This window comes from Carassius carassius, chromosome 32 (assembly GCF_963082965.1).
Source record: "Carassius carassius chromosome 32, fCarCar2.1, whole genome shotgun sequence".
NCBI classification, from domain to species: domain Eukaryota; kingdom Metazoa; phylum Chordata; class Actinopteri; order Cypriniformes; family Cyprinidae; genus Carassius; species Carassius carassius.
In genome coordinates this window covers 14,136,840-14,149,493 of record NC_081786.1, presented here as the reverse complement: position 1 = coordinate 14,149,493, position 12,654 = coordinate 14,136,840, and the positions used below count along the sequence as shown (strand labels likewise).

General features: G+C 40.6%; 1 protein-coding gene across 4 annotated transcripts in view; it reads right to left on the bottom strand.

Annotated features, from left to right (window-relative positions):
• The window catches only part of LOC132112783 (protein quaking-A), a 77,197-nt gene that overhangs the window by 19,813 nt on the left and 44,730 nt on the right, over positions 1-12,654 (bottom strand). For all 4 annotated transcript variants that reach the window (XM_059520443.1, XM_059520445.1, XM_059520442.1 and 1 more), the window contains exons 3-4: positions 11,148-11,264; positions 4,519-4,662 (exon numbers count right to left, since the gene is read on the bottom strand). In XM_059520443.1, the coding sequence (XP_059376426.1) occupies positions 4,519-4,662; positions 11,148-11,264 (261 nt within the window). The remainder of the gene's footprint in view (positions 1-4,518; positions 4,663-11,147; positions 11,265-12,654) is intronic.

The following is a 12,654-nucleotide window of genomic DNA, read 5'->3' as shown; positions in this document are numbered from 1 at the left end:
GATCTTACACCGTTACGATTTTAAATCTTTGCTCGCTCCTGTCAACGGCCGACCCAGTCCACGGACACTAAAATAACCCAGAAAAATATTTTGATACGCCACTTTAATTAGCCGAGCTAAAGGGAATGGACACAAAGTGGCTTAGATTCTTAATGAGATGTCATAGGTGTGAGCTTCTATTTTCCAGCATTCCCTAGTGCGCTGATGCCAACTGGGAGCAGACATGCAAAGTACGGTTTTGTGGATATAACATACCATCCGCAGCGAGAGGGTATTTATTGTGAATATCTAGCATTTTCCCAGAAGGCCTTTTACTGGTCCTCTGAGAATGTTGTGAATACAGGATTAACACTGACCTCACATACCAACAGAGCTACTGTCAATCATTAAAAATGACTTACTGCTGTCTGTTAGATGGATTCTCTCTCTCAAACACACACCTCAAGGGGAAATGAGGAATGTCACCTTGTAAAACAGACACTCTCTTGGCAATTTTGACACACTGCACCTTCTAAACATTTAAATCCAACACCCATCATTGGTGTCAGCTCTCCTGGGTTTAGCACCCCTAATGAGAAAACCAATTTGTCAGGTTTTTAACAAAACTGAGAGGCTAATTGCTTCATAGGAAGGAACCACACTGTTTTATTCTCTCTGATCATCTCTAAATGGCCTGGTGTATAAACCATTAAATTAAATTAACAGGGATCTGATATGTAGACTTGTCCCCAGACTACAACGCATCTCTGCTTGCAGCATCGGAGCTTGTCACAAAATCTGCTGGAGATTAGAGCAGCCTTGTAGGCACAGTTGCTATAAACTGGGCCTTATCATTGAGAAACTGGGAAAGCAAGCAAATTTAGAGACAAATTGGCATACATTGAATGTGTGACACAGCCTCATCATGTTGGTTATAAGTACATTAAAAGTATTTGATTAACTCATGCTACCAGCACATATCAAAATGGAAATTAGCAAATGCAGTTTTAGAGATCAGATTGCCGATTAGTTTTTAACCTATACCATTTTCAGTCACAGGTGGATTTGGCAAAAAACAAGCAGTCTGCATCACAATAATTAAATTATTTTTATCACTTCATAACACACAGACTTAAGCCACATTTAATACATGACCATAACAGGGATGTGCGTTCTATATTAAAATACACTGTAAATGATCTTAAGGAAACTTTGAATAGTTAGAACAGATGCGTTTGTAAGGGGGCATTCACATGACGTGATCTTGTGTTCAGAAATAGCTGGACAGAGCACAACAGAATGGAGTTAGTGTAAACTTGACAATCTTAAAACTCAATTTGCTCGCTCCAAGAGAGAGAGAGAGCGCGCGCACACGAGAGAGAGTGAGCGAGCGAGCCCCGTACACACGCTCACCATCTTCAAACAACATGAGCGCCGTCTTGCTCTCTCTCCCTCGAGCATATTAATGAATTGACACGATAGTGTCGATGTTTAAATCATTTAAAATGAGAATATAGGGGGCTCACCCCATTTTTGTTTTTAAGAAAAAATTTGATTAGATTTCATATTGCAATATATATCGCAGAAAAAGAAAATATCGCAATGTCATTTTTCTCAATAGCATGCAGCCCTAGCTTACAGAGAGCAATTCTTTTCACACTTCTCGAAACCATCAACTCAGTCATCAAGGTATCTCAGAAAGATTCATCAGCCCTCCTATGCCTTCTGCTCCCACTGAGTGAACTGCTTGACTTCTAAAGTTACTGATCATTTGCTGAGCTGTAAATGTACAAAACCAGATAAAACCGAATTTGACGGTGGGCCGTGGTTTAATGCTCTAAATCTGAATTGTATGCTATAATTCATACTCAAAAAGATATGGATATGCAGATCTGCATTGCTCTCAGGAGTGTTTTATAGGTTGTAGTTTTATATATCACCATGTGTGTCAGCCCTTCCATTAACAAAGACGGGGTGTCCCTCAAGTGAAGTGGTATACAGAGGACAGTGGTGCGAGAAAAAATGTTTGACCAACATCTGGTATGCCTTTTCCATCAAAATGATGCTGGTGCTCTTGCCGGGACAGTTTTAGAAGAAATTCTTTATTCTATCAAATAAAGCGGTTTACAATAATTATTTACATATACAATGAATGCTATTTACAAACATAGTATTGATAAAATAATTTAGGATGTCAATATTAAACCATGACCAAAAAAAAGCACTTTAATTAAAAAAGTAAATAAAATAAATAAAAACACTAAATTATATGACATGAAAAAATCAGCAAGACAGCAGAAAGGCTGTATGTGATGCTGTGGGTAAGTGAAAAGATGAGCGAGATTGAAGCGGAAGAACTGTGGGAAGTGATCCGCATGTTAAAGTGTGGCTCGATTCTTATCTTTTTCCTTCCATTACGTTCCTGCCTTAATCTTCTCACTCACTACTACCTTCATTACCAGCCCACCTTCAACTCAAATCTCTCTCTCGATTGTTTCTTCCTTCTGTCTCTCGGTGGGAGTTGAAAAGTTGACAGGGCCTTTGAGCCGAATCTCTCAATCACCCCCTTCTAACCCTGGCCTCTGAGGTTGTGTGTGCGCTTATACCCGCCGTTCATGTACTCTCTCTCAGTCTGACGATCATTCAAATGCTGTGTGTGGAACCGATTCCTTGAGCAAGGCTGAAAATTTCAATTTGGTCTCTGCGAGCGGGAACCGTTCGGCTGTGGCATCTCTTCAGGGCCCGAGCCAGGATTACAGATTCATGCGGTAATGTGCTAGCTGCCTCTCAAGGTAGGTAAAAAATCAATATTGCAGATGTTTATAAAACAGAGAGCCTCTCTCAGAGAGCTCAGAGACGCTTCTGCCCCCCTTTTCTCTATCCTAACCAATTAAATCCTTTCCACAATGACAAAATGAAGGGAGCCGAGGGGAAACAGACTGTGACCTCGTCTGTTTTATGATGTATTTAATAAGACAATTTCATGCTTCTAAATGAGCCAAAGATATCCTTCATTAAGACTGCACGTGCTGAGATGGATGGTTTGTCATTTAATCCAGTTTAGCATGGCATGAAAAAGGGCATTAGAGTCAATCTGTCACACACAAAACCAGCATGTTTAAGAGAGGCTTTATCTGTACAGCAAAACTTAAATGGACACATCAGCCAAGTTGAAAATTGTGTCATCATTTACCCACCCCATGCCATGATAACATGGATGTTTTATTATTGCAAGTCATGGTCACAGCGCCACAAACTTGCAGCAGACAGAGTGTCACTTAAAAATCATCCTCTATTAAAGCTAATTAATTCCAACTTGTCAAGACATGGTTAAAAGCATATTATTTTACAAAGAAAGTCATGTTGAAGGTGTAAGAATGAGAGTTTTCAGTTTTGGGTAGACTATCCCTACAAGTACATTAAAAGATTAGATACAAATATGTAGAGTATGTTACATTAACACTACAAAAACAAATCTCTTCTGGGAAAGATTTTGGTTTTGTATAAAACACCAAGAGCATTGTGTAACTCTGAATGAAACACGAGTAGAGCAAACACAGGCCTTCTAAGAGCCTGAGCATAGTCTGTGTGTGAATAAACTGTGAGGATGACTTTGATCTCAGGGGTGCATAAGGTCGGAGCGAAAATTTAGAGAGAGCATGTAGCCATTTACTCATCTCCCACCCACACACACTGTACAGAATGAGTCACACACACAGTCAGCCGGCCGTGTATGTTTGTTTTCTTTGACGAGCGTGTGTGTGTACTTGTTTATGTGTGTGGAGGGTTTAAGGCCTCCCTGCTCAAATGGAACAAAAGAGATATGAGCATAAAGAAAGGAAAAAAATCCCCAAACAAGAGACGAAATGTGGGGTTTCTGGCCTGGAGAGAGAGATGGAAAAAAATGTTAAACCTGTACAAAGAAACAGGAGAAAGCGAGCGCCTGAGAGCAGTCAGAGTATGCCAAGGACTTTGGGATTGTGTCCCACTCTGAAATGAAGCAAGAGGCACATGGCTGGGTGGAACGGCTGCTTCTGGCCAGGTTTCAGCAGGTCGAAACCTTTCCACCATGTCGCCTGATAGGGAACAGGCTCTTGCAGCTGTCCAGCCATTCTGTTCACTGCAGGCAAAACAGCCTGGAGCCAGAGACCCTGACATAAGTGCCCCCACCCCCTGCGGCAACCGACGGAGGAGCAGAGAACAGAAAGGTGGAATGGGGCGGTAATATGTGGGAAGCAGGTTGCAGAGCGCCATTTGTTCTCTGTTGGGAGCCTGAGATAAAAATATCAAATTTAAGCATAAGACTGAGGCCAGGGGTCAGGGGTGGGATTAAAATCCGGCCCATATGCACAAAGGCGTCACACACCTAGAACAGGAAGGAGCATAAAGCATTTTGCTAAATCCAACACTGTTGACTTACAAAGCACAAGCCTCGGGCAGGTCTGCAGAGAAGATCTCAGAGGTCAAAACATTTGTAGAAAATCACTTTCTGCTAGCACAAATATGTTCTGTAAATATAAATGTGTTTTTGCAACTTACTGCAGGCACCAGTAGCTTCTTGACCTCTTCGACAGCTCTTCTCATCTTGATCTCGGCACGTGTCTGTGTGTCCTCCACTGTGATTAGCACGTGCAGCTCTTCATTTAGGTGCTCCCAGTTTGGCTTCCCTCTGTTCTGCTCCTCCTGAGAAATGGAGACAACAAGAGAGAGAGAGAGAATGTTAGTAGTGGTGACAGGATTTTTTTTTTTTAGAGGACATCAAACTTTGAGTTAGTGTGAGAGAGTGAGACTTTTTTTTTTGCCATAGACAACAGCATTCTGATGCAGCCTCACAGAGTTAAAAATGGCAGTTTTTCAAAAAGCAGCTTTTACCCCAGAGCACATTAACATGCGCTGGGAGTAGATTTACCACCACATTTACAAATAGTCAGGCAGCTGCCACACACATTGCTGTAAAAATGACCAATTCTGATAACTAGTAGTTTTGCCATTAATTTTAGGTATTGTCATATGCTGTTCAGCATACGGTTGTGCTGATAGACGTTAGTATTGTGTATCGACGAAAGTCAGAGATAGACGATCTCAGATGCTGCCCAGCTATTTCACTTCAGCACCGCATTTCACACACACACACTAAATCTACTATTGATTTTGCAGAACATTTAGACTGATAACTTCCGTGCGCAGATGCGGCAAATTTGTCACAGGACGCGCGATATGACAGTTGCGTCCAACTATATATGAACTAGCTGTTTTAAATACAGTATTTTTATATTTAACGTTAGTTTATCAGTATGTTTGAAAGTATTTTTTACATTCTTGGTGATTCCATAGGCTCTCTCTCTCACTCTCTCGCACTTGCGCAGTTAAAAAAACACCAAATAGTTATGCTATGACAAGAACAAAGAGTCTCTCTCTCTTGCTCCACCCATGCACAATAATATTGTGCATCGTCGATCTCACAGGCTGACAATATGACGATTTGAAAAATGACCATATCGCCCAACACTAGCAGACACAATGGATTTCCATGAGCAAGAAAAAAAAAAGAAAATTTAAATTAAAACCTTTACATACCAGCCAACTGCAGACGTTATTTATTCAGTATAAGTTCAATGAAGTCTAACTCACTGATCCAAGTGGAGGCCAAAAATATTTTAATTTTAATCAGAACAGGAAAAGCAGTGAAGGTCTTTGAGGACAATTCTCCCAGCGATCATTTAAAATGGCCTGTAGTTGGTGTGCATGACCGTTTGATTGGCTTGGGTTAACAGCAGCCTCAAAAGAAAGCCATTATGCTACAGCAGGGCCATTTGAACAGTCGGAGGTGCTAAACTGAATAAAGAAGCAGCTTCACACACTTGAGGGGTCTTTTTCAAATCCAACAATTACCAACGACCCAAGCTTTCAACCCCTCTCCAGAGCCTGACAGTTCATCTAGCTTGGAGTAGAAACATCACTACAAATATGATAAAATAAAGGTTAAAAATCACTTTTCATCAGCCACCAATTGTGCCAAAAATACATTAGTTACTGAAGAGGTTTGTAAAATCAAAAACCTATATAAGAAACCTGTGAAAGGCTAACTTTTTTTTTTTAGGAAAAAGGGACACGCTCATGTACATTTCTTTATGCAGTAGCATAGCAAGATAGAAAATATATATCCACTATCCATTCTTCAAGTCCTAGTTTGAGCAATTAATGCTAAAAGCATTTAAGCCCATCCACTTCCAATCTCACACCCTTTATGCCTGAAACCATTAGTAATACAAAGACAGGATTCCAAGGTTAAGTAGTTTAAAGACCACTTGACCGGCCCTAACCGCCTCTTGTTCACATTGATTACAAGTATAATGTCGGCATCTGTCCCTCCCCCCATTTTTAACATGATGCTTTTAGATCATTGCTCAGTCAGGACATCTCAATTAGCATGCCTGCTTCACAAACGAGCACAGAGTGGTGGATCTCAGCGGGGAGGCACCTGACATGCTTACTAATACACCGAAAGAGACCCAGTCGAGTGCTTATGACATCGCTTTCAATGGCACTGCCATGGATACTGTTACTATAGCAATGATCACATACACAAGTGAACATACATGGGCTGTTTCATTATTTTCACGACACGAAGGTATAACTCTGCCTCCTACTATGCTGGAGTGTCAACCAGGTAGTTACTTATGCTAGCTGATTTACCACATGTGTGCAGTACGCACGGATTTAGATCTCCCAAATGCACCAATTTGCTTTACCCGTTAAAAATAGATATCCTAAATAATGTTCCTGACCAATCATGGCCTGTAACTGTACAAAGTACTCTTAAAAGCAAAAGCTACTGCATTGTTTTCAAGGTGAGCACATGCTGTGCCATCCATGCATGGAGTGAGATCTTTAGCACAGAGCATAGCAAAGGCATGGACTGTAAACACACACACCCATCAAGGAGCAAGGTCATTCTACGTCCTCTGATGGTGGGTGAGGGGCAGGCAGAGCAGAAACAACAACCCGAAAGCCTCTGAAGAGGGCAAAGATTCTGTTTACCGACATCCGAAACCATCGGCGAGCGGCACACATGTGATGGGAGACACATGTGATGATGGACCCATAAAAGTACAAGAATGAATCCAAAAGCAGCTTGTCAGCAAACGTGAGAGGGTTTGTGGAATTCTGGCACGTGTAGATGGACCGAGCAGTCAATTTTGACTATGTGCACAAAAAGATACAGAGCAAAATAAACCATGCAAAGTTTTCGCCATGAAAAGGCACTACTTTGATTCCACTGGCAGACGTCCTGGCTGGAAATAATCCCACCGTCCTATAAATACTGTTCACATCAACTAGAGCAGACTGAACTCAAGCTACGGTCTTTAACAGCTGTCCCGTGTGGAGTAGTTTATAGGCACCTGCTAAACAGGAGTGGAAAACTGACAAAAAAAAAAAAAGACTCAAACTACCAACATGGGCAATAGTTTCACAAGGGTTGACAAATTTAATTTAAATTTAATGCATGAATATAAATGCTTCAAGTTTGCAACAAACTAGTCTGAAAAAACAAAGCATTAAATAAAAATTCACCCCATCTACTTTCTAAATGCAACTTTTTGTGGTGAAAAAAAAGAAAATTACCAATGCCCTTTTGCCTTTCTTATTTCTTAAAATTTGTGTTGACATCAATTTATAATCTAATGATCAACTCAATTTTCCATTGAGACTTCTTTCTGATAACACATGCCAGATTTCTCCAATCATTTGGTCCTCAATTCCCGCCATCATCCAAACAACAACCAGGAGATAGTACCCGAAGTTGCCCCTCTCCCTTCCATACACACACACACACACACACACACCCTATTGGATGTCACAATTTGGAAGAAAGATCTGTTGCTTCCATTACATGGTGACTTTAAGGAACTTGTTTCCTATTATAAATGTGTGCTGTGATACAGGTGTACAGAAAAAAGGGAACTCAATTTAACCAAGAACAAAGACTTGAAAATAAAAAGAGGAGGGACAGAGGGGGGGGGGGGGGTGGGGGGGCTTCAGAGAGCCTACTGTGTGGCTCTGGAGAGGTTCTGTGATGCTCCGGTGAAGGTGGCCGTCTGTTACATTTGATCTAAGCTGTGGTTTCTGAGAGCCCTCAATTTAAACAGTGTTTGATCAGAGGACAAGGCTACACAGTGGGACAGGTTATTATCCAGAGTTTGTCTGTCCTGTCCTCTCCCATTACATCGGCCTAAGCTCGGCTTCAGTACACACACACACACACACACACACACACACACGTTTGTTATTGTGAAAAGTGGGGACATCCCATAGGCGTAATGGTTTTTATACTGTATAAACTGTATATTCTATGGCCCTACACCAACCCTACAACTAACCCTCACAGGAAACTGTGCATTTTTTACTTTCTCAAAAAAACTCATTCTGTATGGTTTATAAGCATTTTGAAAAAAGTGGGGACATGGGTTATGTACTCATGTCACCCTCTCCTTATAATACCTGTGTCATACCCATGTCATTTTACAGAGTTGTGTCCTGATATGTCACAAAAACACGGCCACACACACACACACACACACGAGGATGTAGAATACCTAGAGGCTGTGCGAACTGGTGTATACGCAGCTCTTGAGAGGGTAAATGGGGTTAAACCACCTTTGGAGAGCTGTTAAATAAAATGTCTGTCAGATTTAGGTCTAACGAAGGATTTTCTCCTGAGACTTCAGGTGAACCATACCTTTACCTTTCAGAGTAAACATTTAACACACCAGTAACAAACAACTCCTCGCACTGTGTCGCATCCCAACTAATCACCTATAACCAAACACTCTGTGATGAGAAAGACTCCCACTCCACTTCTTTGAATGAAAGTCACTCCTTTTTCTTTCCTCTTTTTCTACAACTCCATCGCTCTCTCAGTCCCCAGAGGCAGCAGCCAAACAAATTATTGAGCACAAAAACAGATTGGCTAATGGACGCTAAATAAACAACTCCTTCAGCCCAGACCTGACTCTGCTCACAACGCTTCAGTCTCTTTAGATGGGTCTTACAATATGCACAACTGTCAGTTTCAGTGTGCGTATCTCACTATTTGCAGACTTTGAGACATGAAAACATACACAAGACAATGGACAAAAATATGGGGATGTTAGATCGTTTGTTGTCTTTCATGATTTCTCTTTACAATTATCATGTTTATTCTAAAGAAAAAAGTCTGTTCTAACTCTCAGGCTTTCTAATAGAGCATAAGGTAGCTGAATTACTGTTAAAGATGTAACGACAGTAGTGACAGAGCTTTTCTTTGGTATTATGATACAAATTCAAGTAAAAAATATAAAAAGTACCAAAAAAATAAATAAAATTAAGTCTATAATTATTAATTATTATTTAATTGATTGTTAAATGGATGGAGGCAGATCTGAATGCACATTCTAACCCCATAATGAATGTAATGAGAAGTCCAGTATACAAAGACATTTATTAACAATTATGAGGTCAAACTAAATTTTAAATAAAACATGCATGGATGAATCATTCACAATAAGATCAATAACATGCATTTAAAAAAATTCATTTCATACCAACTTTAAAATGTTTTCCTTAAAACTGTGAGCATGAACAGGGAGTAAGAAAAGACCAAGCTTAAATGTTGGATTGCGGACAGTAACATCAGTGGAACATAATGTGCTTCTTAATGTAGTGATGGTCAGTTACATCAGCTTTTGGCTCCACTGAAAACCGTTGGAAACATGAGAGACTCACAAGTAACCCAGCCAAGAATAAGCAACATTTCAGTGGACAGGGAGTATGACAGAATCAGTCAGGAGACTATTCTGAGAAACTCTGTTAAGAAGAGAGAAAGCTCATTCTCTGTGTTGGGGAGTATTCTAGCAAGCTTTAGTCATTCAGACAAGAGTGTATGTTTTACATTCAGCAGGGTAATAGAAGACATAACCACTACGGAAATGCTAAATAAAGGGAGAGAGAACTTCTTTCTAGGATTAATCCATTTCTGCATCAAGCTCTTGAGTTCACACATATGGTTTCTACAGAGGAAAGCACAGCTGGGGCAGAGGTGTGTGTGTGTGTGTGTATGTGTGTGTAAGTGGTAATGCTAATGCACAGTGATGGGGATATCCTGATAAAACAGCTCCTGGGATGCGTACAGAGATATGACGAGAAAGAAAGACTACATTGGCCAAATAACATTGATTCCTGGCAAAAAAAATATGTCTCTGTGGATTGTTCAACACTTTAGAATTAAATCAACAGTTGCTTACTACAGAATCAGCCATTTTTTCTGATTTTTTAGCATGTTAAATGTACAAATGTCATGTCGCCCGACCCTTGAGAAAGTCTCTGCCAGAGCTGACAGGGCAGTACTGTTTTGTCTCTGTGCTACATAACTCCCACCTGAAGACAGAATTTCCCATCATTCAGGCTTCAGCTCTTCCTCTGCTGATCACAGTGGGTCTCTTCTGAGGCTGTAAAGAAAGAACTGGGTCCTACTTTCTAGTATGTCTACCATGTGCTTTTGTTCTCTCTGACACCCACAACACGACCACCAGTCCTGAAATAGAACTGGGCCTCAGCTGGAGCCTGTGCGAGCTAACCGTGAGTGTGCAGGAGATAGGAAAAGAAAGTCATTGGAGAGAATAAATGAGTGAATTGGCTCATTAGGGACAAACTGGGTCCAAATGGCAAACGTCAGCAGAACACTGTCTCTGAAAGAGGAAGAGGGGGTGCGAAAGCTACAAATTGTGACTAAGTGGTCACATTTGTCCAAGCTGGTTCGACATGTCCTGCTGGTGCAACAGTTTTGTCACAACTTGTGCCCCATTTTTTTTTTTTCTTTCTTTCTTTCATTTTTTTTTTTTTTAAATGGGCTGAAATCTCAAACTGAACCACACAGAATGAATGGACAAATCAACTGCCCATATTGACAGTGCAGATCAGGACAACATGCTGCAAATCTGACCCTGAAATTGGATTTGAGAACCAGTTTGAAAAATTGCTTAAGCATGAATTAGGGCACAATACTCAATTTAAATTGACCCTGTATAAATTAGTTGTTAATTTTTTACAGAAGTAAAATTTTTTGTTTCATATCAGTAAACATATGCAATATCCTCTATTAAAATTAAATGTTTCATTGCAAGTCTCACCTTCTTTCTGTCTCTCATGGAGCTCCTCCCTCTGACCATGATCTTGCAGCCAGTCTCTGCCTCCAGTTGCTTTGCTGTGAGTCCACGAGGGCCAAGAATTCTCCCAACAAAATTATACTGGAAAAATAAAAGGTAGCGAGGGAGGGAGATTAGAAAGCATTCAGAAGCTCAAGAGCATCTTTTATTGAAAACAGGATGTTGTGTATACACACAATGCTGATAAAGTCAGAATTCAATTTGCTGCTCAAGAAATTCCTCAGAATTCTCTACCTGATATTGTGAGCATGGTGTGTAATTGTTTAATTCAAGCAATAGACAAAAAAAAACCTCTCTCCCACAGTAATAATTCAATTAGCTCCAGTGTAGTTTCTGACAAGCAAGTGTCAAGGCACTTTCAAAATAAATTTGAAAAAAAATAAATCAACGACTGACATAAATACCTCTGACCAGAGGTGACCAGGTGGCTAATCACTCTTCCTCCGCTGGCAGCCATTTATGAGCTATGGCTACAACGAATCAGGAAGTTGGATAGTAAAACTAGAGCTCAGAAATATTGTCAAGCTCATGTTTGCCAAACAGAATGCTAAGCAGCACTGCAAAGCCGCTTTCTTGCTTTTCCTCCTTCCTGCTCTTCATTTTTTATGTCCTTCATAATTCTTTCTTTCTGTTATCATGCTCCGAGGCACGGAAAGGGGAAAAGCCGGCTGTATATAATGTAAATAAGAAATGAAACAACGGGGTGAAAATTAAAGAAGGGGAGGGGTCTTATCGTGGCCCTTGTCCCTGATGCTGTGCTCCGGGCTTTGTCTGAGAGCACGCTTTATTTACCTCCGTAATCCTCCCAGCTTTACAGCGCCTCTCCGACAGCACTGCTCCAAATAAAAATCATCAAATAAAATCCACTCTTTTTCACTCTCTATCAGTTCACTTCTGACTCAGGGTAAAGACAGAGACAGACTTCTTGTAAGTGCTTAATCCTGTCCTGTATGAATAGAGGCCACATACACACTGCAGATTAATGCGGTTGTCGCTCCTCTTCCGAGTGCTTAATCCAGTTCTGCACACACAGATTTTGGTTATTTATGAGTGTTAAAACCACATTCTATCACTCATAAATTGATAGAATGTGGGAAGTCGTGGCCTAGTGGCTAGAGAGTTTGACTCCTAACCCTAAGGTTGTTGGTACGAGTCTCAGGCCGGCAATACCATGACTGAGGTGCCCATGAGCAAGGCACCGAACCCCAACTGCTCCCCGGGTTCCACAGCATAAATGGCTGCCCACTGCTCCGGGTGTATGTTCACGGTGTGTGTGTGTGTGTGTGTTTGTGTCCTTTGGATGGGTTAAATGCAGAGCACGAATTCTGAGTATGGGTCACCATACTTGGATGTATATAACGTCACTTTTTAATTTTTTTATAAAAAGTTAAATATATATATATACAAATAAAGATACGCAAGTACACAATGTATGTTCAGAACTTAACTTTTACACATTTAAAATTTATGA